The following is a 27,477-nucleotide window of genomic DNA, read 5'->3' on the forward strand; positions in this document are numbered from 1 at the left end:
CATAGATAACAGAGATAGTATGTTCTCAAATCGTACATTAAAATTATTTGTGAAATCTGAAACTTTGAATGGCATTTGATAAAAAACGTTTATTTTAACACCACAGCCTGTGCTACAGATGTCAGCAAATATACTATACTACTAACACGGTTGTTTTAGCAGCTGTTGAGTCAGTCTACAAGCATTACAAAAACAATTGGTGGACATCACAAGAAATCATGTACACAGTGAACAAGGAGGAGAATTAAATACTTGTGGTTTACAAAACACAAGGTACTATATATTAACAAATGCAGTGTTCACTGACAAACAGGTAAATAAATGCAGCAGGCAACAGACAGGGTTCCAAGTTATTGTTCAAAAGCCTCTGCCATCATGTATATGAGATATGAGTCTATAAGTTAAATCAAACAACTATTATAGTTAAAACTTCAATTAAGACTTCCCAATTTCAAGTCACATGCATTACGGCAGATTTCTGATTTCACAGTTGAACAAACATGTTTTCTAAAAAATACAACTCTTTTCACAAAAGTAAATGTCACAACAAAGAGGTGAGACATCCTCATTCCTGTAAAAATTTAGAAGCCAATAATGTGGCTTCTGACTTGCAGTCAAGAGTTCCACCATAGATGTGTATTTGCCATACTTCACTATGGGAAATGTGAGCTTGGAGACTGCAAGATGGAAGACTCCCCTCTGTTGTCCAGCTCATTTTGTAGCCTGGTGAGATTAGAGAGTTCCTCCAGCTCCTGAAACTGTCTGTCAGTCTTGTGGCTAACCAAGGAGCGGTAGAAATGCACAGCAAACACTATGAATACTAAACCAAAAGGAACCATAATAGAGGTGGAGGTAATAGCAGCAGCCACACCAGCTGAAACTGTATTATTACTGGACTTATTGGGCTTAACTGGCAAAAATTTGACCCAGCAGAGTAGAACCACCTCGGCTAGGAAGAGTAAGGTACCAATAACTGTAGAAAAAGCCCATGCCAGTTCAATGTGGTGGTGCATTCGCTCATGTGGAGACTCCTTCACAGAGTTAAGGTTGTGGACATTGCTGACAGCCTCTATATTGGGCAAAATGCAGGTGCTGACCATCAGAGCGAACAGGTGGACAGCCACAAGCACAGTGGTACAGGCACTGAAGGCAATGAGTAGAGCAGGTGGGTAAGGATAGCTGTTGTCCAGCTGCACTTCTACCATAGCCACCTGAAAGGAAAGAATAGGAAGAGAACGGAAATCACGTTTGAAATACTGTGTAAAATGACTCATTATTCTACAAAAGAGTAAGAAGGTGGTTTAAAGAGAATGTTACCATAGCAAATCCAGAAAGCAGAGCTGATGTCCGACTAGAAGCCTTCAGTTTAGCTCGACTCAGGTACAGCTTCCTCCAGGACAGAGCTTGCAGTGAATGCTCGTTCAGACTCATGTTGCTCCTGTTATCAAAGGATTGGGCGAGCATCGCTTACGTAGTTACCTTGTTACTCTTGCGGAACACGACAGAAACAAGCGTTCAACATGCCAACAGTGTACCCTTACAAAACATTTAACCTCGCCAACTGCGGAAGCTATTTTTTCCACCACCAGCCTTCAGCGTGTACCTCTTATATTCTGTCTATGGCGTGTACTGCCTGCACCTAACATTACCCATAAGCCTGCGCGCTCTGAGGCGAACATCCGCTAGTCAACTGTGGGTTGCATTTCCTCTGTTATGAGATTACGAATCAGCCCTAGTGAATACGGATGTAATCACCACGTCCAATGTGTAGTAATCGTCAAAACATGTTAATGTCAACATGAACGGTTAAATGAACCATTATATGGAACGCCAGTCCACGTGACACACGTCACGTCCAGCGTACAGAAACAGTAATTATTACGATTAGAATGAATGAAATTAGATAAAGGGATTTTTGTTTTGTTTTTATAAATAGGCTATTTTTTCGCTTGTTTTTCTTTAACATGGTAGGCTGAACTATTCGTTAATAATGGTTTACACGTAATGCTTTTTACTTTAGACAACAAACAAACAGTGATTGGTCTGATATGATAATGGCTTCTTCTTTGTAAAACCAGTTTAAAAGCAGTGAACTAACATGTCGTGACGTTGTCCAACAATGTTTTGGTTCCTGGCGGTGACGTAATACACAAAAACATGGTTCCCTTGTTTTGAACCTGAAAAGCGTGCTAACTGTTTCTTTAACTTCACTACGCATGAAGATGCATTTCCGAAACAGAGTGACTGGAAAACATTGATAAGAGACGATGGCTCATGCCGTGGAAACGTGTGCTGATTCTGGACGCAAGCTGGTGTGTATCATCTGCCGTGTTAATGTTAGCTTATGAAGCGAGATTGGCAGCGAGCTAATTAGTTAGCTGAAGCTAACGTTTTCAACGGTAAACGTTGGCATGTTTGTCAAGTCACTTAAGCTGTTCAAGTTAGAGATACATGAGTAGAAACGATAGCTCTCTCGCATTAGGTGTTAACGTTATAACTTATTGTATATTTGTAACAGTTGAGCGGACGTACGTTCAAGATAAACCAACATCTAGCTAGATCAGTGAAATCCTGCAAACATTTGACATGTATCATTGTGGAGTAACGTTAACGTTAACATACCAACTGCTGTCTTTTCCCAGGACAAGTGTCGTTTAATTGTTATCGTGCTTGACGTCACGTTTAGGAAAAAAATATGCTACTATAGTAACGTTATCAGAAACTGAATATGAGCCTTTACTCCAGTTTGAAGTTATGAATAAAATAAATATTTACTGGCTGTTAATGGAGACAGAGATGGCCGTCATAACAGAAAGAGTTTGCTTTCCACGCGTGTTTCAGTTTCAGTTCATGTCCATTGACTGTATTAACAGTCTATGGTTATGTCATGTAAATCATCTCGTTTTCAATGGCAGCGCTCCATCTGCCGGAGGATGTACGACGAAAACGAGGATTTGTCCGATGTTGAAGAAATTGCAAACATCAGAGGTTTCAGTGTGGAGGAAAAGCTTGCTAGTGACAGTTACAGCTCCACGTTTGTTCACTGCATGGAGGGTAAAGGTAAAGTAACACATTACACAAAGCATATCATGTTTTCTTTTGATTAACCACTTTTCTGTTTGTTATTATATATTTCACAATAAGGTTGATTGGTAAGATGCATGTCTTCACCACAATAAATGTATTTTCCTATAAATGCCCATTGCCCAAATTGTCCATAACACACTCACTGTCTTGCAGACTTCTCTTATGAATATGTGCAAAGGGAGGCTCTCAGGACACCACTCATTTTTAAAGAGAAAGATGGACTAGGGATCAGGTGAGAAGACATTTTTGTGAGTTCACCAGTTTACAGATGGTTATTAAGAATAATCTTTGACGTTGATTGAACCCACTCTTATATTTGTTGTATATTTGTGTTTTTAACCAACACATGTATTATTTATTATTTATATATACATTATTCATATTTTATTAACTAACACCAATCCCTCTTTCATAGAATGCCTGATCCAGAATTAACAATCAGTGAAATTAAAGGCTTAGTTGGTAAGTAGGATGCCACACACACACACACACACACACACACACACACACACACACACACACTAAAATGTATGCCTACATGTTTACTAATGTAGCAATAATGTTGTTAAAGAAGAAAGAACTTATCTAAAAGGGTGGAGAGCTGATGGAAAAAAAATAGGCCGGTCAGAGAGTTTTTGCTTTTCAGAAGATCTGCGGTGATCTGAAGTGTCCTAAAAGTATTGTATATTCTCACATCCATGTACATGTTTACTTCCACAGTACTGTATGTGGAAGGAAAATGTTACAAAGAAACATGTTCAACATACATTAAAATTCGACAAGTGAAGCCTGAAACTGAAATGGATTGGGGCGTAGTTGCTCCATCTAGTGGGGAATATGGTGAATTACATGCATTAGAGCTACTTCTTCATGATGAAATCTGTCAGATGCCAACAATACACATTGTCTCTGTATACATCTCACAATAGCATGCTAGATTGTTCTTAGACAAACTTACTGACATATGGTATTACATGTTAACGACAGTAAAAGTGCTCAAAGCTTAAAGTAAAGTTGTGTCCTGGTTGTGGCTTGCAGGCAGTCGTCGGTCTGTGGATGTTATGGATGTGAGCACTCAGAAAGGCTCAGAAATGAGCATGGCTCAGTTTGTCCGTTATTATGAGACACCAGAGGAAGAGCGGGACAAACTCTTTAATGTCATCAGCTTAGAGTTCAGTCACACTAAGCTGGAGAACCTCATCAAGCGGCCCACTGTGGTAAATATAACATGACACTCTCTGTATGATGTCATAAAAGTTTCATGAATGTCACAAATCTGGTACCATATTCAAAGAATGTATGACTAATAACACTGTGATTGATTGTTAAAAGTGCAGTTTTGGTCACTCTCCCAGGTGGATCAAGTGGACTGGGTGGACAACATGTGGCCTCCTGATCTGAAACATAGCCAAACAGAAGCCACCAATGTAATCTCAGACATGAAGTACCCTAAAGTGCAAAGGTATGACTTTACTGGATTGTGTTTCTGTTTTCACAAAGATTTCTCCTGAGCTGTATGTCAGACTGCGTAAAAAAAGAGAAATGTATAGAGCTAGATAAAGAAAATACTCGGAGGAAATAGCTGCTTCCTTGGCAGTAAATACCATTTCTCCTCCCATCTGAATGTCTCATGTATCACTCTATCACTGTAGAACGCTGTAAGTGCTCTTGATTGTTGCTAGGCAGCAAAATTTTCCACAGTGGAGGATGGTTTTATAACAGCTGTAGTCTGACTGCACCGACACTTTTAAGCCAGTCAGCTGTCAGCATTTGTACATAGCTTAAACTAAATCTTTTATTTGTACTGTACATAGCTAAGAGTCAAAACCAATTGTGCTTTTCCTTTTAACCTTATATTTCCTCCCATCACACAGAGACCCTACTAAACCTACTTTCTACCCCTCTGTCCCTCTGTCCCTCTGCTGATTTTCTGTTTATTGATTTTAATTATTTTTAATTCAATAAGAATCATAGTTAGGTGAGTGCTGGTGGTAGGGTTTAGGGTGTACATAATGGGATACATGTGGATCAGATTTTACAGATATCCAGTAACAAATAATTTCCATTATTATTTCAGCCAATACCGATACTTACAGTTTTCTTTTCAGTGTCACCACTAGTTGTTAGTTCAGCTATTGTTATGCTGCCACAGTGATGCTTGTTGTCGGTGCAGACATGATGCTGAAACCATATTATTAGTGTCTGCTGTTTTAAAAATGTGGCCTGGCATTTTCATTTACCAATTGATTAATCATGATAAAAAAAACATTAGATTCATTGCTAATTAAAATAATTGGGTGTTACAGCCCTAAATTATTATCTGTCTTTGTTTCATTATTTTTTCTCATGCAAGCAAAATTGCAAAACTATCTGACTTTAAGGCAATTTGTTGCCCTAGCTGTTTCTATCTAGCTAAATTACTGAATCATTTATGTCTTGGAGTGCTAATCATTCCTCAATTAATTTCCAAAGGAGAGATGTCCCATTGTGATCAATTTTCTATGCTGTAGTGCTCTTGTGAGTGATTTCTAGTGGTGTTTTCTATTGGTAGCTGTTGTTTTCAGCAAAACACGACTGAGATTACCGCTGCCTTCTAATTGGTTGAGCTGCGTTTTTCTTTTTTTTAGGTCTTTTCATGGATGTCAGACTGTTATGCTATACTTGTACATCCTCACACTGTACATGTTTTACATAGTGATTTTGTTATCTCCTTCTTTGCTATAGGTATTGTTTGATGAGTGTGAAAGGCTGCTACACAGATTTCCACATAGATTTTGGGGGAACTTCTGTTTGGTATCACGTATTCAAGGGACAGAAAGTAAGTTAATTCTCGTCTCATAGTAACATATCTGATATTTTGTGCAACAAATCTTCATGTATTAGTTGTCCTTTCAATAAATATTAAAGGGGACATATTATGCTCATTTTCAGTTTCATACTTGTATTTTCAGTCTACTTACTTTGAGTTAAAAAAATATGTTATTGTCTCATATTGTCTGAATATTCCTTGTTCACCCTCTGCAAGAATCGCATCTTCTTAAGCGCCTGTCTCTTTAAGCCCCCTTTCCGAAAAAGCTCAGTCTGCTCTGATTGGTCTGCATTTCCGGGTCTTCCTCGCCTGTCCCCTCAGCATTTCTGCACCGTCATTGCAGCCGGGGAATGATGTTGCTTCTTTTCATTTCTGTGTGCATTTCTGCGTGGATTGAGCGTTCTGACACTTTTACAGTACTTATATAGCACCTCGATCTGCTTTATAATAAAATAAGACTTCTCACTTTTTACAATATGGGACCTTTAAGTGGAGAAATTAAGAAATTGTATGTCTGGTAACATGTAGTGTTGCTAACAGTCTCAGAGTTGATAATTCACCTAACCTGGCCATGGCTATACAGTATATATAAAAAAAATTCTGCTTCTCCTCAGGTGTTTTGGCTTGTGCCTCCAACCCCACATAACCTTGCCCTTTATGAGGACTGGGTCCTGTCAGGCAAGCAGAGTGATATCTTCCTGGGTGACCGAGCTGATGGATGCCAGAGAGTGGAGCTTAAGCAAGGATACACCTTCTTCATCCCATCTGGTGTGTTGGCATGGTTGTTTTAAAGTAGCCAGCAGGAAAAGATTAGCTGCCACTTCAATGAACTGTAATCCCAAGCTTTACCTGACTATTATATGGTATATTCTGCTATGTGAATTTGCATGAATCCTCTATATGTTCTCTTTACATGTTTTGTACTTTTTTTTAAATTAAGGCTGGATTCATGCTGTCTACACTCCAGAGGACACACTGGTGTTTGGAGGCAATATTTTGCACAGCTTCAACATTCCTATGCAGCTTACCATCCATGAGATAGAGAACAGGACTAAGGTAGGAGTCTTCATTGTACGGCTGAACTGTGGCCTGCACAGAAATACAGTAAACTCTACCTGGGATAAATCAATCTCTTAAGAGAACCAGTTTGGTGTGAGTTCACCTGAAGGAGGCAGGAGATTGAGAGATGTGATGAAGGAGGAATCGGCTGAGTTTCAAAGAGAACTAAGGGAAAAGAGTAAAATAACAAAATATTTGGGAGTGACAAAATGTTAATAAATATAAATGTGAAAGTCAGGAAGATATGTAGGAACCCAAAAGCAGTACTTCTTTGTGTGTTGTAAGATGTTGGTGGCTTGAGAAGGGAGAGGGGCATGAAGGGACACTGAATGTTAATGATTATACATCAAATAAATATTACATTATATATTAGTATAGTTTTTTATGTGAATGTGTATAATAATTGTAAATATATTTGTAAAATGGGAAAAAAAATAACATTTTAATACCACCTTCATACTGAGCAAGCAATATTACTTCATGTTTAGATCCTGGATTTTGATATTTTAAGAAATCTGTGTGGTATACTTTGTGGTACATGAAAGTCCAAATTACAAAACTCTTAGGCCATATTAAAAAAAAAAAGAAGTATGAGTAAGTACTACTTTCAAGTAGTATTTCTCGCTCACTATACAGGTTTGTTCGTGTAGTACATTTAGCTTCTCCATGGCATGTTCAAAATCTGTATTATTTCAAATTATTATTTTAACATCGCATAAAACATGCCTGTTAAAATTGCAGTTTGTTCCTGAAGAAGTGTGTGTGTTTATTTGTGTGCATGAGAGGACAGTGTCTGCAGTAATAGAGCACAACATATTACCACGAGTAATAATCCCTTTTTACACTACTGTCACTGTCAGTGATACGTGTTCTGTCTGAAGTCTCTGTCATGCTCATGCACATGTGTAAAGACACAGACAGAACTCTGGTTAAGCAAAATTACACAACATTTAAGAAATCAGGTAAAGCCAACAATAACAAGATAACCTGAGTGCATTTTTCAAGGTTACACTGATGAGCTTTGTCCTTGTTTTCAGGTTCATTCCAAGTTCCGTTTCCCTTTCTACTATGAGATATGCTGGTATGTTCTGGAGAGATACCTGCACTGCCTCACCAAACGCTCTTACCTTTCTCAGGAGATCCGCAAAGAGCCTGTACAAATGGGTGAGTGAAATAAGTAATGCAGCTACTCATTAAATACATACTCATGACATACACAAGATGAAATAGAAATACAATGTGGACAGATACGATCAGTCATTTGATATAAGTATTTTTTTTTCATTTTGTCCCTTCAGACTATGACACAAAGGCAAACACAGAGAGCCTCTCCTCTGACTCAAGGAGCCAGGACATGAATGAGGACTCATGTGAGACTCAAGTCAGAGATGGCTCAGGTGAAAAACCAGAGAGAGCTGCCCAGGATGGCCCCTGCTCTCCTGACAACCGTAGGGGCCAGCATCTCAAAGCTGTTTTATGTGTTGACTCTGAGGATAGTTGTAATCCCGGCTCCACCTCTCTAGAGTTCCCCCAAACCCCCTCTGACTCCCCAGCCTCGGAGTCTCCAAATAGATGGACGCATTTGACTGAATTTGAACTGAGCGGACTTAGGACGCTGGTTGAGAAGCTGGAGTCGCTCCCTGAAAATAAGAAATGTGTTCCAGTGGGAATAGAGAACCCACAAGCCCTGCTGGAAGACATAAAGGTAAGAAACAAAAAGATGACACAGTAACACAGTAGTATTCACAATATATACCATTTAATAGACACAACAGAGTTCTCTCTTACTTTATGTTTGTCCCTGTGGCTGTCTAGGTTGTCTTCAAAGAACATGCCGATGACGACCCCAAATTAGCAATCACTGGAGTTCCTGTGGTGTACTGGCCCAAGAAAACTATAAAGGTAAGAATATGTTCGACTTTTTTGACAGACTTTTTTTATTGCTTTTGCACCAAATATTGTTCTTTATCTTTATTTGTGGCTTTCAGATAAAACTGATACACAGTTTATATACACTTGATTTTGTGTTGATCAATTAATACAATAGAAAAATCATCGTAATTATATAAGTGAGCACAAGTGATGGGCAGAGGTTTGAGCTCATGCACCTGTCACTTGACTTTGTGGTGCAGTAATATTTCTGAACTTTTCACCTGAAAGGATTATTTTGTGAAATTGTCTTTGCACTGTCTACATCATCTTTACTTTTAATGGATGCATATTTAGACGATGGCAGGAGTGCAGTTTATGTTTTAAAGGAGTTACAATGACTGATGACATGAGTGAGTGATAATGAGTGAGTGATAATACAGCCACAGCCTATTGGTGATATTGTGTATGAATGTGGTTAGTGACAGACCAAAACCAGTAACCGCATGAATCAATGCTTTAATGTCATACAGTTAAAAATCAACTGAAAGTATGAGCTTGCGTTTGATATATTTGACTTATTGCCAAAGAAGGGTCTGGTTTTCAATATCAACACTGAATTTTAATTATTATATTATTAGTAGTACTTATTCACTGCTTACATGTTTGCAGATGCTCATTACTTAAGTACTACTTATGCATGTGCCTTTTGGGCATCAGAATGCTGTACAAAATACCTCCTTAGACCAAAGTGATATTCTAGGACTTAAATAGCTGTAAACACTTTCAAGTTTGAAGTGCCTTAAATGTCCTTATAATTTATCCTTTGAGGCCGTAAGAGGGTCAAAATCAAGGCTTTTTACATTAATTGGCTAAATGTAAAAGAAAACAACAATTACCTCCTTCTATTTTCCCTAATGGTATGAATGGTAGTATGAAAAGGTCAAAATGCTTATTAACGAAATGATACACAGATGTACTGTGTTCATTTTCAATGCTTTCTGACTTTTGCATTATAATATAAAAATGTGGAGAGTTAAATATATAATGGTGGTTAAAAACAGTACATGCAGTATGTGCTCAGGTATGTTAGCCAAAAATGTAAATTAGAATTTTAGTAAATTCAATGCGACTCTATTAAGTTAACTGTTGCTATTTTATATATTGTACATGCTTTTTAATTTTGTATTAATAATTCATCATCCAAAGGATGCATGAAGTGTGTAACAGACGGAGAAGCCTCAACAGGAGGCGGATAGAATGTGTTGTATCTGAATGTATGGAGGTGATTTTCTATTGGTTTCATGGACCCTCTGGATCACCCCCACCCGTTCGTCCAAAGGCCAGCTGCTGGTGGTGGGGCCTCTTTGTGTTTGCCTTTTGTAATGAGATGCCATCTGGCTCTATTGGCTGTGCGGAGCCTGCTCTCCTCTCCCTGTGATACTCATCATGAATATGACAACACCTTCTCTGCATTTCCTCTCCTCATTGGACAGAAGCAGACACCCCCCAGTAAATATTCTGATGCACAGCAGCCTCCCATTGGCCCCGCGCTTCCCAACACCCCTCCTGTTTTTCAGGGAGAGGATCCATATTAATGAGGCAGGCTTGTCTGTGTTTCCTACATCTGCTTGTGGTATTGTGGAGCTTTAGAGTAGGAGGGAGGGCTGTAGGCCAGACGGCAGTAGCAGGAGTAGAAGGAGGAGGAGACTGCAGCCATGTCAGTTTGCTGTGAGCTGGACGGTGTGTGAAAACCAGCCATGGCCATGTCGCTGAGCGCTGATGATGAGGACTACGACTCAGAATCTGAGCAGGTTAGCACACCAAACCCCAGCAGGCAGGCGTAGTGAGGCCACCAGAGGAATGCTTGTGCCAGATGGAGCAGTTTGCAGCATCACAGGGCAGCGAGGAAATGGAGCTACCTGGAGAGAAATGCATTGATTCAGTCTACCCTCTGTGTTTGGTCTTTCATTTTTGCCCTTTGTTTTTTAGTTTTTGATAGGTTTGCTGTTTATTTGTTTGTGTGTGTGTGTGTGTGTTTCTGTGTGCATGCTTGTGTGTTTTTGTCAGGTGAAACCAGCAATAGGAGAAGGCTGTGTTTATATAGCTCAGAGCCTCAGGGCTGCTGTTGGTTGTTATAAAGCAGAGAAGCAGCGGAATGGAAATTCATGTAGATGCAGGAGATTAATGTTTCATGGTTTGATTGTAAAAGCACCAGATACGCATGTCAGAATATGTGTTAACCCCAAGAAAAGGTGATCTGTTAATGAGAAAGCAGTCATTAGGAAAGAAATATTCGATGGCTTGGAGATCTAAGAGGAGACTTGCTTACACAGCAAGAAATGTGTTTTGTTAATTTGAATATTTCTTCCACTAAACTCTGAACCACACTTCCTTACTGTACATTAATTCTGTGGCTGCATTCGGATTTAAATAAAACATTAAACTGCAGATGATTGAGGCCATTTTTAAGTTCTGTTTGTTCCAGTGATGTAAATGCACCTGTTCTGGGTGTCACAGCTATTGGAACATCAAAGAAATATGCTCAGGGCTAATGTGCAATATATGTTAAAGTACATGCAAGTCAAGTCACACAGTCCATCAGTTCAGCATCTAGCACCAGTCTGAACAACTAGTTAGTTAATATGTACTTGTACAGTATATTCTATATCTCCAAAACATGCTCTGCATACTCTGTAAAGAGTTTTAAAAGTGTTTTACTGATTGACACTGTTGCTGTTGTTCAGTCAATATTCCTCAGCTTCTGAGTAACTATACACTCCAGAGGTTTATAGAGTTGGTGTAACACTTGTTCCACTTTCCTTTTGTCATATGTAAAATCTGACCTTAACACTACATACTATGTACTATAGCAATCATAAGTTTTTTGTGTTTTTTTTTTTTTAAAGTACAGCTTTACAACATATGCCATCTCTAAAGCTTAACAGGAAAGTAATCCCTCCGAGAACTTGTGAATCCAATTTTTTTGCCAAGTTAATTGTTTCTACATTGTATTCCTAGAGGTAAAGAAAAGAGAAATCATGGATTTTGCTTACAATAATCTGAAAAAATATATAAATGGGACAGTGTTTGTTTATGACTTTTAGACACCACAGAGTTGTGTGTATCTGATTTTGAATATCTTCTGCTTTTGAAAAAAAAAACATAAACATGTCCTGTTGTTTCTGCAATCTTTGCTCAGTATGCGCTGTCTTCAATGTGTGTTCGAGGTGATGTTAAGTATATCCACGTTAATTGATTTCCACTGTTCTCCACAGTAGCGTAAGAGGCTCCAAGGCTGTGTCAATGGACATTAAAGTCTACTTCTCATTATGTTGCTCAGCTAAAGGAGCTTTAGATAGCCAAGAAATTACTAGTTGGTTACTTGTACTCTCCTCGTACTGAGGACACATGTATGTGCTGTAAGGAGGTGTGTATACTACATCTACGTATGGTAAACTAAAGACTAAAAACACTTGCCCCTGATACGGAGAGTAGTTACTAAGAGTGAGAGGCAGTTTATTTCTCTGGCAGTATTTTTGTCAAACCCTCCTGTCATTTTAATTCTGAGCATCAGAGGCATATCTGTTTTAGAGATCACTCACTTAGTAGACAGAGGGGGGTTTAGAGGGGATTTAGGGGACAATATGGACAGCTTTCTGAAGTATCGTTTCATTTGCCTCTTAAACCTGCAGTTGTAGTTACAGGTGTAATCAGACGGTACACACTACAGTGTCTAGCTGCCTGTTATTTAATGTGATCTGACATTAGCAGATTGATCAGAACTCTGACCTGTTGTCTCATGTTTGTAGGGACTGGCAAATGACAGATATGTGTCTTTTTCTGGGATATTTGGTCTCATTCTAGTGTTCTTCTAGAGCAGACCTCCTGTCTGTAATCCCCATGAATACCCCCAAAACAGTCCAGTGCAGACTGCACAAGCCCCCCCCCCAATATCTCACTCTAATCCTGTCTGGTAACCACATATCTGACTGCCTGTGTCAGTCTATTTCATGGCTATTGTTAGAATAAATGATTGTAATATGCCTAAGATTGAGCCTGCTTTCTTTTTCTGTTAGAGTCTCATTACAGCTCTTATTGGTTACACGTCTGTGTGTCATAGACTGTTCTGTTAGGGAATGGGACGTGGCTGTTGCTATGCTGACGCTAGGAGAATCTGCACTGCCGATGTAACTAAAGAAATCGGATCTTCATTTCCAAGAGCTGCAGTCTTTTGCACTCCTTCTTCTTGTTTATTTCATCTCACACATTGCCACATATTTTCTCACGTGGCACGGTTGGCAGTATTTTGACTTGTGGTTTTCATGTTAAGAATACATTGTTGTGGTTGGGGCTGTGAGGCTGAGAAGGAGCAGAATATATAACACTAGAACAACAATGATGGAGATCAAAGGCTCTCATTTCCATTACCCAGTTCTATTAAATAGAGCACATTTAATGTGTACTGTTATAAATCAGTCTATGTGCCCCCTAACACAGAATAATGGCTCCTAGTGATCCATGTGTGAAATGTAGCCATAAGTGCAGTTTCTCTTTGAAGTCGAAACATGCAAGCAAGTGAAGTGCTAAATTTGGAAGATGCCTCCAGAGACATTCTTGATATGTTTGTTTTCTCCTGGATGCTATGCTTTAACAGCCATGAACAAATGTGTGTTCATACAAAGCATGATCAGATTTGTGTTTGTGGATATATATACTGTGTATATGGATGCATCTCTATGTGGATCTATTGACCAAAAGTTACAAAGAGCAAAGAAAGTATTAGGTAGTACCTCCTACATCCACCATAACACTGACCCAGTTGAATTTAATAGTATAGAATGTTTAGATTTTTTTCTTATTACATCACATGATTATGCGTCCTTATTATTGAGCCATAGCACCATTAATAAATTAAATGTAATTTAGAACATTAGATTGAGGTGCTCTTCGGAGCTTAATGCCTCCCTCTTTTCTTAAATATGAAATGTTGGTAAAAATTCACTGAATTGTCAAATTGATAAACTAATAATAAAATTCAATTTGTTGACCATTTAGTATCTAGTGAGAAAATGATTCTAAAGCATCTGCAGGCCTAAAAGTCTTCTTTGTCTTCTTTCTTCCTTTTACACAGTACATACTACAAATTTGCTTCACAATATTAATGTGAATGCACTTCTATTTGCCGTATTCGACTACTTCACTATATTTAAGTAGCATACTTTGTATGTAGCATCATGATATTGCTAAATACTTATCCTTTATCAACAAACTAATTTATCTGACCTTTTGAATGCCTGTTTGTGAAATATCTGTTGCCTAATCATTTTAGGTACTTGACCCTGTATCCTTTTTATCCTTTTAGCCCCGGCCTCCCAACCGGCCGAAACCTAAGATGGCAGCTTCTCCTGCATCAGCAGTCAAGCTGTCAGCTAGTCGGGGAACATCTGGTGCCAGGAGGAGAAGGACGCGCTGTCGTAAGTGTGAGGCATGCCTGCGGACAGAGTGTGGAGAGTGCCACTTTTGTAAAGACATGAAGAAGTTTGGTGGGCCAGGCCGGATGAAACAGTCCTGCATCATGAGGCAGTGCATTGCAGTAAGTTCTTTGTTCATAATGTTCTCAGGGAATTTTCATTTTGATATACACATGATGTTAAAGGAATAGTTTGACATTTTGGGAAATGTGCTTATTTGTTTTTTTTGTGTGCAGAGAGTTAGATTAGAAGATTAGACCATTTTCATGTCTGTATGCTAAAGCTACAGCCAGCAGGTGACTAGCATAAAGACTGAAAACAAGTGGAAACAGCTAGCCTGGTGCGGTGAAAAGCTAAAACCTACTAGCACCGTAAAAGCTCACTGATTAACACGTCATATTTTGTTTGTTTAATCTAAAATCTTGAGTCTTGTTGTCACCAGGAGGTTGACAGGCAACCACCAAAAAATAGATCCAGCATATAACCACAACTTGTCGTTTTTGCATTTTGGTTTTAGTACGGATTATACAAATGTGAAATGACACAGTCAGTGAGCTTCAGTGATGCTTGTAGGTGAATTTATTTTACCTTTGGACAGGGCCAGGTTAGCTGTTTCCCCCTGCTTCCAGTGTTAATGCTAAGATAAGATAACTGCTTGCTGGCTCTAGCTTCATATTTAGCATTTAGACATGAGAGTGGTATTAATCTTAACTTATTTCTCAAAATCTCAAACTAATCCCTTCCTTAGCTTTCCTTTCATTTAATTTTGAATACTTGATTTTGGGTCCATGTGGTTGTGAGGGTGTTCAACATGGTCTCTAGGGCAGTACAGGGTGATTACTAGGGTGTTCCAGGTGGTTGCTATGGTAGTGACACAAGTATTACTAATAATGTGTGTAGTGGCAGCAGCAGCAGAAGTAACATTTGGTGTAGCAGTAGTCACAGAAGGCCATAGAGAGAGAGGGTGGATCCAAAGTCTCTCCTTGCTTGAGCTGGAAGTCGTTCTGGTCTGCCTTCTTGAAGGCCGTCTCAATGCTTTTATTCCTGCCCCGAGGATCGAGAATTGAGGAGTAGAGGATGGATATTTAGAAATGATGTTCGGGTTCAGGTTGGGCTCGGTCACATCAGCGCGATAAGACAATGAACATTTTAAATTTAAAACCGCTTATTATGTAGGTAGCCAGTGTGTTAACAGTGTTAACAGTGTGTTGTTGCCCCGTGTGTGCCGATGCGCTCATTTGTTGACATTTCCGAATGCCTTCCTACAGTTGCTTAATAAAAGCGGGCTTTCCACACAAACAAACGTACATGTGTCATTAGTATGAGAAAAAAATGAGATTTTAACTGTGTCGGGCTCAGGTCGGGCTCGGACATAAATATCTTGAAGTGCCCATATTATGAAAAAATCACTTTTTCTGGGATTTGGGTTGTTATTTTGTGTCTCTGGTGCTTCCACACGCATACAAACCCTGAAAAAAAAACATCCATGCTGTTTTGATTGAGATACGGGTTTCTGAATGTAACCTGCCTTCAGTCTCCGGGTGAGCTGTTCAAAATCTGCACGGCTTTCTACGTAACTAGCCGAGACGAGGGGCCTGGGGGGCTAATTGTTAGCATGCTAGCGCGTTCTCAATGGCAAAACACTGCTACAACACACACAAATTCACCCTAATCTACAAAATCAATTGTTTAGAACTACTTACATGTCCCTGTTCTGCAGGTATTCCACACAAAGTTGGAAGTGTGCCCTCCTTTAGAAGAAGTCTCCCGGCTAATCCTGCCTTGTATAGGCCAAAGTTGCAGAAACAGCTAGCTAGCTCATGTAATCCTTACCTAGCTACTGCGCATGTGCGACAGACAACAAAGATCTTACAGAAGTTGCGTGGTCTCACTGTGTAGCTAAAACAGAGACCTGACACAGGGTGAAAAGAGGATCTGCAGCAATGGGCAGTACAACAAAAATATGGTGTTTTTTGAAAATGAAACCATGTAAACCTATTCTGATACAATCTCAAATTACAATTATGAACCTGAAAATTAGCATAATATGGCCACTTTAATGCCTGTCGGGCTCGAGTCGGGTTCGGTTACTGCTCTGTCGGACGCGGGCTGGGCTCGGACACAAAAATGTGGCCCAATCCGCACTCTATTGAGGAGGGATCTCTGAGGAGCTATGACTGAGGATACATGCTTCCTCGGTGGGACGGGAGGGGGGTGAGACTCAAGGAGGGAAAGCAAGTCAAGGAAACGTGGATGCAATTTAAGGACCTTGGACATACCCATAGACAAGTTTTGAATGTTTCAGCACCATGGACAGAGATATGTTAGGACAGGGTTTGATTGTTTCTGCAACATACTGTACACAGGCAGTGAGAAAGTATCAGTTTGAATGATTGACCACGATAAACAAGAGAGTGAGAGAGACTTGTCTCACTCTCCAAATATCCAACACGTGCAGTCTTAAGCTCTTTAGTAACTGTGTCCCACTTTTAAGATATGCCAATATGCTTAACCCACTTGATGTTTACTCACCCCCTGATACTGCTTTGGAGCAGTACTCAGAGCTAAGTATGTGCCTCAGTTCATCACGGTCTGGTGTGCGACATTAGCCCATTTGTTGGTTGTAATCAAACTAGTTTCATTTGCTAAATAGTGATAAAACAAATCAAGAAATCAGTAACAACCAAATATATCCTACTCTACCGTATAAACTGGCTTAATATACTGTGTAATCCACAGACTGCAGCATTGTCATTGAAACTTAAAAGAATGGAAACATTATGAATGACAGAATTGGGAGGAAGTGTGGGTTAACTAGTTTGTCAATCACAATTGTGGCTGAGAGGAATTGTTCCCAAAGAGGATATTCGTTTGAAACAGCAGCCTCATCTCCAAGCCTCTGTTTTTGTCTCCAGCCTGTCCTGCCCCACACAGCAGTGTGTCTCGTCTGTGGAGAGGCAGGGAAAGAGGACACAGTGGAGGATGAAGAGGAGAAGTTTAACCTTATGCTCATGGAGTGCTCCATCTGCAATGAGATTGTTCATCCTAACTGTCTTAAGGTAAATTAGTCAACATCAGCATATATTGAATTTTGTCAGACAAATATACGGAGCAGGTGGAGGTAGCTATGGTGCTGATATAGATGTTAATGCTGAGGTAAATAAAGCAGTCAAATGCACACTTAAATGTCTTAACAAAAAGAAAAAGTTTAGTTGCAGGGAGTTTACAGTTTATTGATGGTCAACACAAACCACAACATCTGTCCACTACTAGTTTGGGTTACAGTAATTAGATTTTGCATTCATTAATGTGCTCCTTTTGTTCAGGTAAAAGATTCAAATGGAGTAGTCAATGATGAATTGCCAAACTGCTGGGAGTGCCCAAAGTGCAACCATGCAGGGAAAACAGGGAAAGTAAGTATCTGTATGGATCTAATTCTGTATGTATCTAAATCATGAAATGATTAAACAGTTGACTCTGTCTCGGAAACTCAGAACCAGAGAAATAAAGTTGTGCTCTCTGTTTTTCTAACCTTTTGGCCTCAAAGCAAAAAAGGGGGCCAGGATTCAAGTATGCATCAAACCTCCCTGGCTCTCTACTGAAAGAACCACGGTTTAACCGGGATTCAAAAGAGGAGCCTGACCCACCGATGGTGGCTACAGCAACTGTTACTGCTTTGACTACCACATCTGCTGTGAAGAGAAAGGCAGAGCGGGAGGAAATCCCTAAGAGGAAAGAAGAAGAGCCTCCAAAGAAACGTCCCCCCTTGCTGTCTTTGGATGGTACGCCCCGACCGAGGCTCGAGGACAACCCACTAAGGAAAAAGAGAAAACTTTTTGACACCAATGATGAACCTGTCATTGTGAAAAAGAAGGTAAGAATCTTATCTGTTGTAATCTTATCAGTTATACTGAATGAAGTGGAGTCATAAATTGCATTAATCTCATATTAGTATATTCTGAGTGGTAACATATCATCAACGTTCAAATGTACATTGTTGTGTTCGGAATCGCACACTAATGTGCTGCATACTACATACTTAATGAAAATAGTTTATTACAAATGTAAATCAACATTACCTCTTTCACTCAATTTAATATTTTCCAGTATTATTTTAAGGCGAATTGAAATTATTAAATACTTAAGTTTTAAATGTTTTCTACAGTACATTATATATGTGGGCTCCTGCATTTTTTTTTTTGTCACTCGTCATCATTCGTAATTATTTAATCCAACGGTTAATTATTTAAACAGTCTGTCTCGCAGTCTGCCATTGGACAGTCTGAAGAGCTGCAATGCATTTTGGGCAGTTAAGTATGTCCAGTAAGCTCACGTCTCATACTCAGAAACTCTTGCTAATTTAGTAAACATCTGGGCATTTCTTGCGTACACAAAATCCACATACTATCTTCCATCTTCTCCTTAAACGAGAATTGGTTAGACACAATAACAAACGATCAAGCGAAAGGTAAAAACAAAGTGTAAAAAACATGCACTTTTAGTGGATGTACATTGACAGGGTGCACTTGCCCCGAGCGATTACATTGCAGCCCACTCTGCGGCTGCCAGCTGCAGCGCTCTCACTCAATACTGGACCAGTTTCAAAAAATGTTGTCCCCATTTGTCACTTAGACACAAAAACATGGGAAAATAGGGTCCAGGTTGAAAAATACCAAAGTTTCCCTTAGAGTGCTCAGAAAAAAATGAAAATTTGAGTGTCTTTAATTCCATGGCAACTAGATCAACTCCATTTGCAGAAGATGTTTTGCAGGGCTTTATTACACTCTGTCATGATGTGGGTAATTTGCAAAAGAAGAACAATACTGTCACAAAGCCCAGTTAATTTGGAATATTACAAAGGGGTAATATATAGAAGACCCTGAGAACAGAAGAATTGAACTTGAAATGTGCAAATGCTCAACCTTTGGGTCAAGACCCTGAGTGAATTTGCTTGATATGCAGACAGGGTCATGGAAGAGAGTATTTTTATAGGTTTATTTTTAATTAAAATGTAAATGGATTACAACATGTCTGCATTTCATTAATCAATTTGGAGCATAATTCTCTTGAAAAGAAAACATACAGTGAACATAAAAAAAAAAAAAAAACTTAAAAGAATATCCTCCCACTGATGAACTGACAACTGCTTTAAAAAATAATTATGTGTCTTCTATTCTTTCTTAGAAGAAGCTTTCCAAACCGGATGATCCTTTGACTCCGAAGCTGTTGCGGCAAATCAAGACAGAGAATGCTCACGGTGATGAAGAAGATAGCCAGGAGGATCACGAAGAAGACGGATTGTCCTTGGACAGGATTCATTTAAAGGGGAAACATGAGTATGATGACGAGGACCAAGAGGAAGATGAGGAGGGAGAGGAAGAGGAGACACTGAAAAAAGAGAGAGACTGCAGTGCAGAGGACAAAGCCAAGGTCCTGTTAAGTCCACTGCAAAGAACATCCGCAGCCAGAGAGAGTGAACAGTCGTCCAACTCTCCCAGAGCTGGACCAAGCAGTGAATCAGGAGAAGCTCAGGAGAGGAGTTCAGCTCAGCTAAAGGCTCGCCATCAGCGTCGACGCCTCCCCAACAAAGAGCTGAGCAAAGAGTTTAACCAGGAGATTCCCAAGACAGAAGAATGTCTGTCCAACCAAAACCACGGCTCAGTGAAGAAGGAGGAAGTTGCAGCCAATCACAATCGTCGACCACTGAAGAATGAGGACTCTGTGACCAATCAGAACCGTAAACCACTAAAAACCGAGGACTCAACCACTAACCAGAGCCGCAGGGCCCTTAAAATAGAGGAAGGTTTGGCCAATCAAAACAGACGGCCACTGAAAGCCGAGGACAGCCTGGCCAATCAAAACCACAGGCCTGTAAAACCTGAGCCTGAGAACAAAATAGACGACCAAAAGCCCAAATGGCCTCTTAATAACGGCAGCAGCGACCTGGGCGACTGGCTGCGACATAGGGGGCGGGAGGTAAGCGAGACGCCACGTGGTTACTCACCACTCAGCTGGAACAGAAGCGCGCAGATCACATCAATATGTCCCCGTCCACTCCCCTGCCGGTCACCGCCAAAATGTATCCAAATGGAGCGCCATGTGATCCGACCCCCTCCTATCAGCCCCCCGCCTGACAGACTCCCGCTGAACGATGGTGAAGCACACGTGATGCGAAGAGAGATGTGGATGACCGTATTCAGTCACTTGGCTCACAGAGATCTTTGTGTCTGTATGCGTGTCTGCAGGACCTGGAACAGATGGTGAGTGCAAGATGTACTGTGCAGTTGAAAACATGTCTTCCACGTTTCATTATACAGTGGCTGTCTGTAAAATATCTGTGTGTCTCACATAGACTGTTAATATTAATGGACAGAGCATGTGTGACATCACCCATTGGTTTGTGGAGATCTGCTATGAGTCGTCAAGTTTACCGTTACGGGCGCAGCCATCCTGGTTGCGGATGTGACGATTTTAGACGTGAGGGAGGAGCCCTTACACTCTACGTTAGGTTACACACTTTCACTGGCATTCACATCATAGCCACGCCCTAAAACTGCTTTATTCATAGACCATAATTCAAATAATTGACATCATTCTGTGTTGCAGAAGACTTAAAACTATTGATTGAGACCATAAACTCATTACGAAAATGTTTTCTGAGGTAATAAATCAAGTGAGAAGTGGGTCACTTTCTCATAGACTTCTACAGAAACCGACCTCCTTTTGCAACTGCACATGTCGCCCCCTGCTGGAATTCAGATGGAATGCAGGTTTAAGGCACTTCCGCATTTTCAGCACTTTGCCGAACCGGATGCATTGTCCATTAATATTAACAGTCTATGGTTTCTCACCAGGTGCTGCGACAAGAGGCTTTGGAAGCAGATCAATCTGAACCGCTGTAAGTCCATCACACCTCTCATGCTAAGTGGTATCATCCGGAGACAGCCGGTTGCTCTGGACCTCAGCTGGACCAACATATCCAAGAAACAACTCAGCTGGCTCATCAACAGACTACCAGGTAAATACATTGAACCAGTAAAAACACTGCACTGTGTTTGTGTTTTTATGAAAAGGCAATAAATGAGATAAGCTCTTGATCTGCTGGTCAATTTTCATTCCTACCCTCAGCTATGGTCATGACTGAAAGAACTAGATCCCGGTTACAAGTGGCCAAAATTCTCAGAAGGGTGGCTGGCTTTTATTTTAGAGATAGGGTGAGAAGCTCAGTCATCCGTGAGGAACTCGGAGTAGAGCCGCTATTCCTTTGCATCGAAAGGAGCCAGCTGAGGGGGGTTCGGGTATCTGGTGAGGATGCCCCCTGGGAGGTGTTCCAGGCACGTCCAGCTGGGAGGAGGCCTTGGGGAAGACCCAGGACTAGGTGGAGAGGTTATATCTCCACCCTGGCCTAGGAACTCCTCTGGATCCCCCAGTCAGAGCTGGTTAATGTGACTTCGAGAAAGGGAAGTTTGGGGTCCCCTGCTGGAGCAGCTGTTGCCCCTTAGACCCAACCCCGGATAAGCGGTTGAAGATGAGGGAGTGATTAATTGAGATGAGGTACATTTTTGGAGGGAGATGAGAGTGCTCATGTTGTGTGTTTGGTGTGTGTTAAATATCACACAAAGCAGATGGGTGACAACAACCATGCATGATGCATTATAGATGTGTAGGGTCTGATGGCATTTTGCCATGTAGTTAATCTCACTACATAATTATACAAGTTTGGTTGAAAAGGATGAACTGTTATGACAAATTAAGTGGAATCAACTAAGGGTTTTATTAAAGGAAAATTCCATAAAACAAATTCTAAAATGTTTTACTTGACCTGTTAATTGTTGAGATATGGGGATACAGTCACCCACCTTGACACAAACAAATATTAATAAACTGAGATCTGTAATTTCAACTGCTGAACTTGAGATGCTTATACATGCATTTATCTCATCTCACATTGATTACTGCAATGCATTGTTGTCCTCACTTAGTATGTCTGCTTTTGATCGTCTTCAGTCAATCTAAAATGCTGCCGCTAGACATCTCACATTACCCCTGTTCTAATGTCCCTTCACTGGCTTCGTGTTGCATACAGGATTCAGTTCACAATTCGCACTATTACATACAGAGTTATGCACAATCAGGCACCCGCATTTTTCAGGATTTCTAATACAGTATATATTACAAATATTCGCCTCGATGAAGACTGCAACACCTTTATACCATGGGCAGTAAAATTTGTGTTTCAGGTATTGATAAAAAAAAATTGTTAATGTAGCTTGTGCAGTTTTAATAAGTTAGAATTCCCATATGCCCCCATATGGCTCCTCCATATGGATAATTGTATCCCCAAAGGCTCCTGAATTTAGATGGTTCACTAAGGATGCTTTTCTTTGTTACTTCTAAATGTATTTACTGCATCACTCATCTAATTATATAAGAATACTCCTCACTGAGTCTGTGTTGGTTTATTTTGTGACCTCTGATAAACTAAAAATTGAAAATAGGGCACATTTCCTCAACATATTAAATGTGAGACTGCAGTATATTTAGCTTGCCATGAAGCTGCTTGTGGCCACATGAAACAAATTTGATAACATTCACAGAAGATCAGTGTGTTGTAGCTTAAAGGGATACTTCACCAATTAGCATTAAGCTTTGTATCAGTAGAAACCCGGTAGTATTTTCGAATGACCGTGCTTCCCTCCCTCATGTCCCCCTGAGACGAGACTTCTCTGTATTGTGTGTCTGGAAAAAAGCCTCTGATGATGTCATTTAGCGTCATCGGAGGAATTTTTGCCCAGAGTCTATGAACAGTTCTACTACATAAGTAACCCAATTTAAAGATATATTCATCTTTCCAGCGGTGAAATATCCCTTTAATGTATAAAGCGTCTAACATGAGGTTCTGTATGTCCTTGCTGTCCCTGCAGGTCTGCGTGTCCTGCTGTTGTCAGGATGCTCCTGGGTGGCAGTCTCTGCTCTTTGCACCTCCAGCTGTCCTCTTCTGCGAACTCTGGATGTTCAGTGGGTTGAGGGACTGAAAGATGCCCAGATGAGGGACCTGCTGTCGCCTCCTACAGATAACAGGCCAGGTACCAAACTGCCATTTACATACGGTCTAAACAGTCTGAGGCTTTAGTGGCTGAATGAGTGAGCAAATCCATGGAGTAATAGGAAATTAATGAGAGGAGTGCATATTGTACGCGTAACTTTACATATTTGTAATGGGTCACAAATATTGTTTCATTTAAAAAAAAAAAAAAAAAAAGACAAATAATTTTGTAAAACAGCTGTGCACTGTAGTAATTAGCAAAAATACTCAAACAGGAGTAAATAGTGCATTTGTTTGGGACTATTTTCAGCCGTGGATTAATATAGGGCTGCACGATAGGAGGAAAATATGCGATATAAAAGTGTACTCAGTTCTGCATTTCTGCTGCTTTCAGTATTCTGCTAAAATAAAACAAATTACTTGTTGAATTTAAAACAACAGAAAGGAAATAATTTCCAACATTCTTTTATTGAACAAATTGAACAAATTGAACATTGAATTGAATACAAAAGGCACCACTAAAAAAAGAATGACAGTTACATTTTGAAGTGCAGTTTTGTACTGATATTTTCTTTCAAGTAACACAAGTATCTTTCGCGATTGTTGCAGCCTTTTGCGATGTGTTTATCGCGCTGGTTGAAATTGCGGTAACGATAAAAAATATATATATTGTGCAGCCCTAGATTTATTGGTCCTCTATTGATACGGTGTATGTGAGATTAACTCAAAATAAACTGCAGTGCTCATGTTTATAATAATGAAGGAACATGTTACCCAGTGCAACAGTGTAGCTCATTGATGTGCTTTTAATCGTGTTTGGCGGAGGTCAATGGCACAAAGGAAGAAGCTGTATCAGGCTTTGGATACACAGCTAATACTTGTTAGGCTAATTCATGTGGTCAGAAATATTTACTATTTATCTCCTTCCCTCTTTAAAAAAAACAAACTTTGTAGGTCAGTTGGACAACAGAAGTAAACTGCGCAATGTGGAGGACCTGCGCCTGGCAGGCTTGGACATCACAGACACATCTCTGCGCCTCATCATACGTTACATGCCCTCGCTGTCCAAGCTGGACCTCAGCTACTGCAACCACGTCACTGACCAGTCTGTCAACATCCTGACTGCTGCAGGGACGACCACCAGAGACTCGCTCACTGACATCAACCTGTCAGGTAGGAGCCTGTCTTTGTTGGCTGTAAGTCTGCCTGCATTAGACTTGCTCCCCCTTATGGCTAAATGCTGAACCTTATTAGATGTTTTGAATTGTCATGTCTAACCACAGTGGATTTATACTTCCAATGAATTTATACATCAATTCCATAGATGTAAATAAAGTATTTGTCTTTAGTTAAAGGAAATAACATAATACGCTACCGTAGAGCATTCTCCAAAGTACATGCTTAGTTTTCAAAGTGATTTCCTACCTTCCAGACAGTGACTGGTTTTTTCAGCCATCACAGGTTGAAAATCAACCTGAAGAGACCTGAACTTGTGACAGATGTGCAACGCAGCACAGTGAACATTGAGTCACCTTTTTGTCATGTCATTGTCAAATGGTAAAAAAAGTTGCCAACAGAAAATTATTTTAAAGCTCCTACTGAAACCAAAGTTTGTCTGAAAGGTAGTGTAAGAAATAAATCTAAACACCTACATTTTTATTTGGGTTTAAGTGGTCCAGTTATTTTTTGGCACACCTCAGTATTGCACTCCAGTACAACAATCACAACAAATCTGACCTTTGTGACAGTTTTAATGTTCAATTTTTGTTGAAACTGTTTTTAGAGCGGTTGTAGTTTGTGGTGCTACTTCTTGTTCAGAGGCATGACATTATATACAAATTGTGAAATCAATGTTTATAGAATTTCATGCCATTTATTGCAAAGTGCACAGATGGTAAAAAGAATCAGATCTCGTACTTGTTGTCTCTCTGGAATACCATTAAATGTGAATCAAAGGGCTATTATAGAAACAGCTGAAAGGCAAATGCATTTTGGATTTCTGTCTCCACATTTATCCTAAAACACTGCTCACCATAATGAGGCCTTTGGCTTTCATGTCCCAGAGTATCCTAAAGGGTTGATTAATCCATGTGTGTCATAGCTCATGTCAGTACAGGTGACCCGTTACGCATCATTTGTTCTTTATTCTCCTGACCCCATTTCTCCCTGCAGTCTGTAACAGGGTCACAGACCAGTCGCTGACCTATTTCAAGCGCTGTGGAAGCATATGTCATATCGACCTGCGATACTGCAAACAGGTGACCAAGGAAGGATGTGACCAGTTCATTGCAGAAATGTCCGTCAGCGTGCAGTTTGAACTGATAGAAGAGAAACTGCTGCAAAAGATCAGTTAGAAACACGGAAGACTGTGTGACATTTACAAGTGGTAAAACTACTTTCCACATGGAGGCAGCAGATGACCGCGTCGCTGTGTTTCATTAAAATCTGCGGACTACTAAACAGACACCAGGACAGATGTGTCTGTCTCTGTAAAACTGATGTAAAGGGTAGCTGTGCTGCTAAGCCAGAATGTAAAAATGGAAATCCTGTCCTGTGAAGGCAATATTGCAAAAATGTTCTGTTGTTGTTTGCACCCGTTTAAAAGTTATTTATTTCTTTATATTGATTGTTTATGTATTGTATCATGACTATCTTTTAGTGTTTATAGATACGTTTTTGTTCCAATGCAAAATTTATTGCATTAGAGTAATATTTTTGTATCAGAAAGTGTTTCATACATTTATGTGCAGTATTGATTGCACCACTGTACAGTATCATTACCATTGGAATTGATAATCAATCGGTATTACTGTTAAGCTCTTTATTGTTGAGAGGCAAAGGTCTAATGATTTGTTGCCAAACTGTAGGATGGTAGCTTGTGTTTGTGTGGGTGTTTTTATATTTTATTAGATGTGTCAGTGCCCTATTCTGATTGGACAAAGGTACTGGACATTTTTTCTTTCCCATATAATACCATTTGCACTGATACAGTAAAATAGAATACATGAATGTATTCGCACATACACTATACAGTGTACAAAGCATATTTTTTCAACACTAAAATGTTCTGCTAATTCTAGAGAACCGCTTCTAGATAACTGGGTTATATTAAGACATAGCTGCATACAGACATCTCTGCCAGTCAGCACCACTCTTTAGTGTTATTGGTTCTTTGTGAAAGGAAGCGTTTTAGCTCTGCATGCAGCAAAGACATGTTTACACCACAGTCAATAGATTTAGTAACTGTGAAACAATATAACCAGCCGTTCACTCCTGTCATGATCCATATGATTAAAAAAGAAATGTCCAGGAATAATATATTATATAATTATATTACATTTGCAGTGAGCAGCATAGTATTCTCTTTCCAAAGGAAGAGATACATATATCTTTAATTTAAAAGATATAAAGCCAGTATCAGTAAATCAATCCTGTAAATCCATGTCAATCCCCAGACATCAGCTTCTGACCACAGAAACTCCGTAGTATAAGACACAGTGTTTTTAATAGAGTATGGATCATACGCCAAGGCCATGTATGTATGTATGTTGTTTATTTGAAGAAGCTGCAAGCTGCTGCTTTCCTGGACGATTAGTGCAAATGTAAAAGTGAAAATGGATTTTGTTCTTTTTTTCTTAGAGATTCCACTGAAATAGACATTCATTAACACTGGTTGTTTTCTTAAAAAAAATATGTTAAAGTTAAATCTTTTTGAGTTAATCGTCTGAAGATAAAGTACTTTGCAACCTATTCCATCAGTCAGTAGCATTTTAATAAGTATTGCTCTATTCACATTTATTCATCATATTTCAAGTTATAAAAAATGGTAATTTTGCTATTGGAACTTGTCTAAAAAATGTCAGACAGTTTAACGATTTGATAGGTTTGCATTTTTCTTGAAAACTAAACTTTTTTAAAGAGTCTGTGCAACTTTTGAATAGCACTTAATACAGTTTAGTGGATGGGTTTACATTTTATTTGTATTTTTTTTATTAAACCATGTCTCCATTAAATATTTTAGTACATAACTGTAAATGTTCAATCTGTACATAATGTACATGTAAAGCCTCTAGGAAGTCAACCTTTGAGATATTAAATTCATTTTAAATACTGAGCTGTGTGCATTTGGTTTA

General features: G+C 39.6%; 2 protein-coding genes across 8 annotated transcripts; one reads left to right on the plus strand and one right to left on the minus strand.

Annotated features, from left to right (window-relative positions):
- Nucleotides 1–52: 52 nt before the first annotated feature.
- On the minus strand, nucleotides 53–2,793 carry orai1b (ORAI calcium release-activated calcium modulator 1b). 3 transcript variants are annotated; one of them, XM_031277791.2, is made up of 3 exons: nucleotides 2,623–2,793; nucleotides 1,318–1,438; nucleotides 53–1,211 (listed from the first exon to the last, which is right to left on the minus strand). In XM_031277791.2, exons 2-3 carry the CDS (start codon nucleotides 1,429–1,431, stop codon nucleotides 654–656), a joined length of 672 nt encoding a protein of 223 aa, XP_031133651.1. In that variant the 5' UTR covers nucleotides 1,432–1,438; nucleotides 2,623–2,793; the 3' UTR covers nucleotides 53–653. The 3 variants fall into 3 exon arrangements, with proteins under 3 accessions (XP_031133651.1, XP_031133650.1, XP_031133649.1); XM_031277790.2 differs by lacking the exon at nucleotides 2,623–2,793 and adding an exon at nucleotides 1,542–1,603; XM_031277789.2 differs by lacking the exon at nucleotides 2,623–2,793 and having other exon boundaries at nucleotides 1,318–1,602.
- On the plus strand, nucleotides 1,690–27,458 carry LOC116034958 (lysine-specific demethylase 2B). 5 transcript variants are annotated; one of them, XM_031277781.2, is made up of 21 exons: nucleotides 1,698–2,312; nucleotides 2,916–3,060; nucleotides 3,241–3,319; nucleotides 3,503–3,549; nucleotides 4,126–4,304; nucleotides 4,443–4,549; nucleotides 5,812–5,905; nucleotides 6,511–6,664; nucleotides 6,837–6,952; nucleotides 7,993–8,119; nucleotides 8,254–8,660; nucleotides 8,771–8,857; nucleotides 14,190–14,420; nucleotides 17,214–17,357; nucleotides 17,625–17,711; nucleotides 17,837–18,172; nucleotides 19,486–20,558; nucleotides 21,153–21,316; nucleotides 23,223–23,384; nucleotides 24,299–24,517; nucleotides 25,517–27,458. In XM_031277781.2, exons 1-21 carry the CDS (start codon nucleotides 2,268–2,270, stop codon nucleotides 25,696–25,698), a joined length of 4,185 nt encoding a protein of 1,394 aa, XP_031133641.1. In that variant the 5' UTR covers nucleotides 1,698–2,267; the 3' UTR covers nucleotides 25,699–27,458. The 5 variants fall into 5 exon arrangements, 4 of the variants coding, with proteins under 4 accessions (XP_031133641.1, XP_031133643.1, XP_031133640.1 ...); XM_031277783.2 differs by having other exon boundaries at nucleotides 1,707–2,312; nucleotides 19,483–20,558; nucleotides 24,299–24,540; XM_031277780.2 differs by having other exon boundaries at nucleotides 1,709–2,312; nucleotides 19,483–20,558.
- The last annotated feature ends 19 nt before the right edge of the window (nucleotides 27,459–27,477 follow it).

The sequence above is a fragment of the Sander lucioperca genome, chromosome 1 (genome assembly GCF_008315115.2).
Source record: "Sander lucioperca isolate FBNREF2018 chromosome 1, SLUC_FBN_1.2, whole genome shotgun sequence".
Lineage (NCBI taxonomy): Eukaryota > Metazoa > Chordata > Actinopteri > Perciformes > Percidae > Sander > Sander lucioperca.

Coding starts and splice junctions, on each gene's coding strand:
- LOC116034958 (XM_031277780.2), top strand. CDS start 2,268: ATGGCTCATGCCGTGGAAACGTGTGCTGATTCTGGACGCAAGCTG. Junction 8,120..8,253: donor CAAAGAGCCTGTACAAATGG/GTGAGTGAAATA, acceptor TTGTCCCTTCAG/ACTATGACACAAAGGCAAAC. Junction 17,358..17,624: donor TTCATCCTAACTGTCTTAAG/GTAAATTAGTCA, acceptor CCTTTTGTTCAG/GTAAAAGATTCAAATGGAGT.
- orai1b (XM_031277789.2), bottom strand. CDS start 1,464: ATGCTCGCCCAATCCTTTGATAACAGGAGCAACATGAGTCTGAACGAG. Junction 1,212..1,317: donor TGCTTTCTGGATTTGCTATG/GTAACATTCTCT, acceptor CTTTCCTTTCAG/GTGGCTATGGTAGAAGTGCA.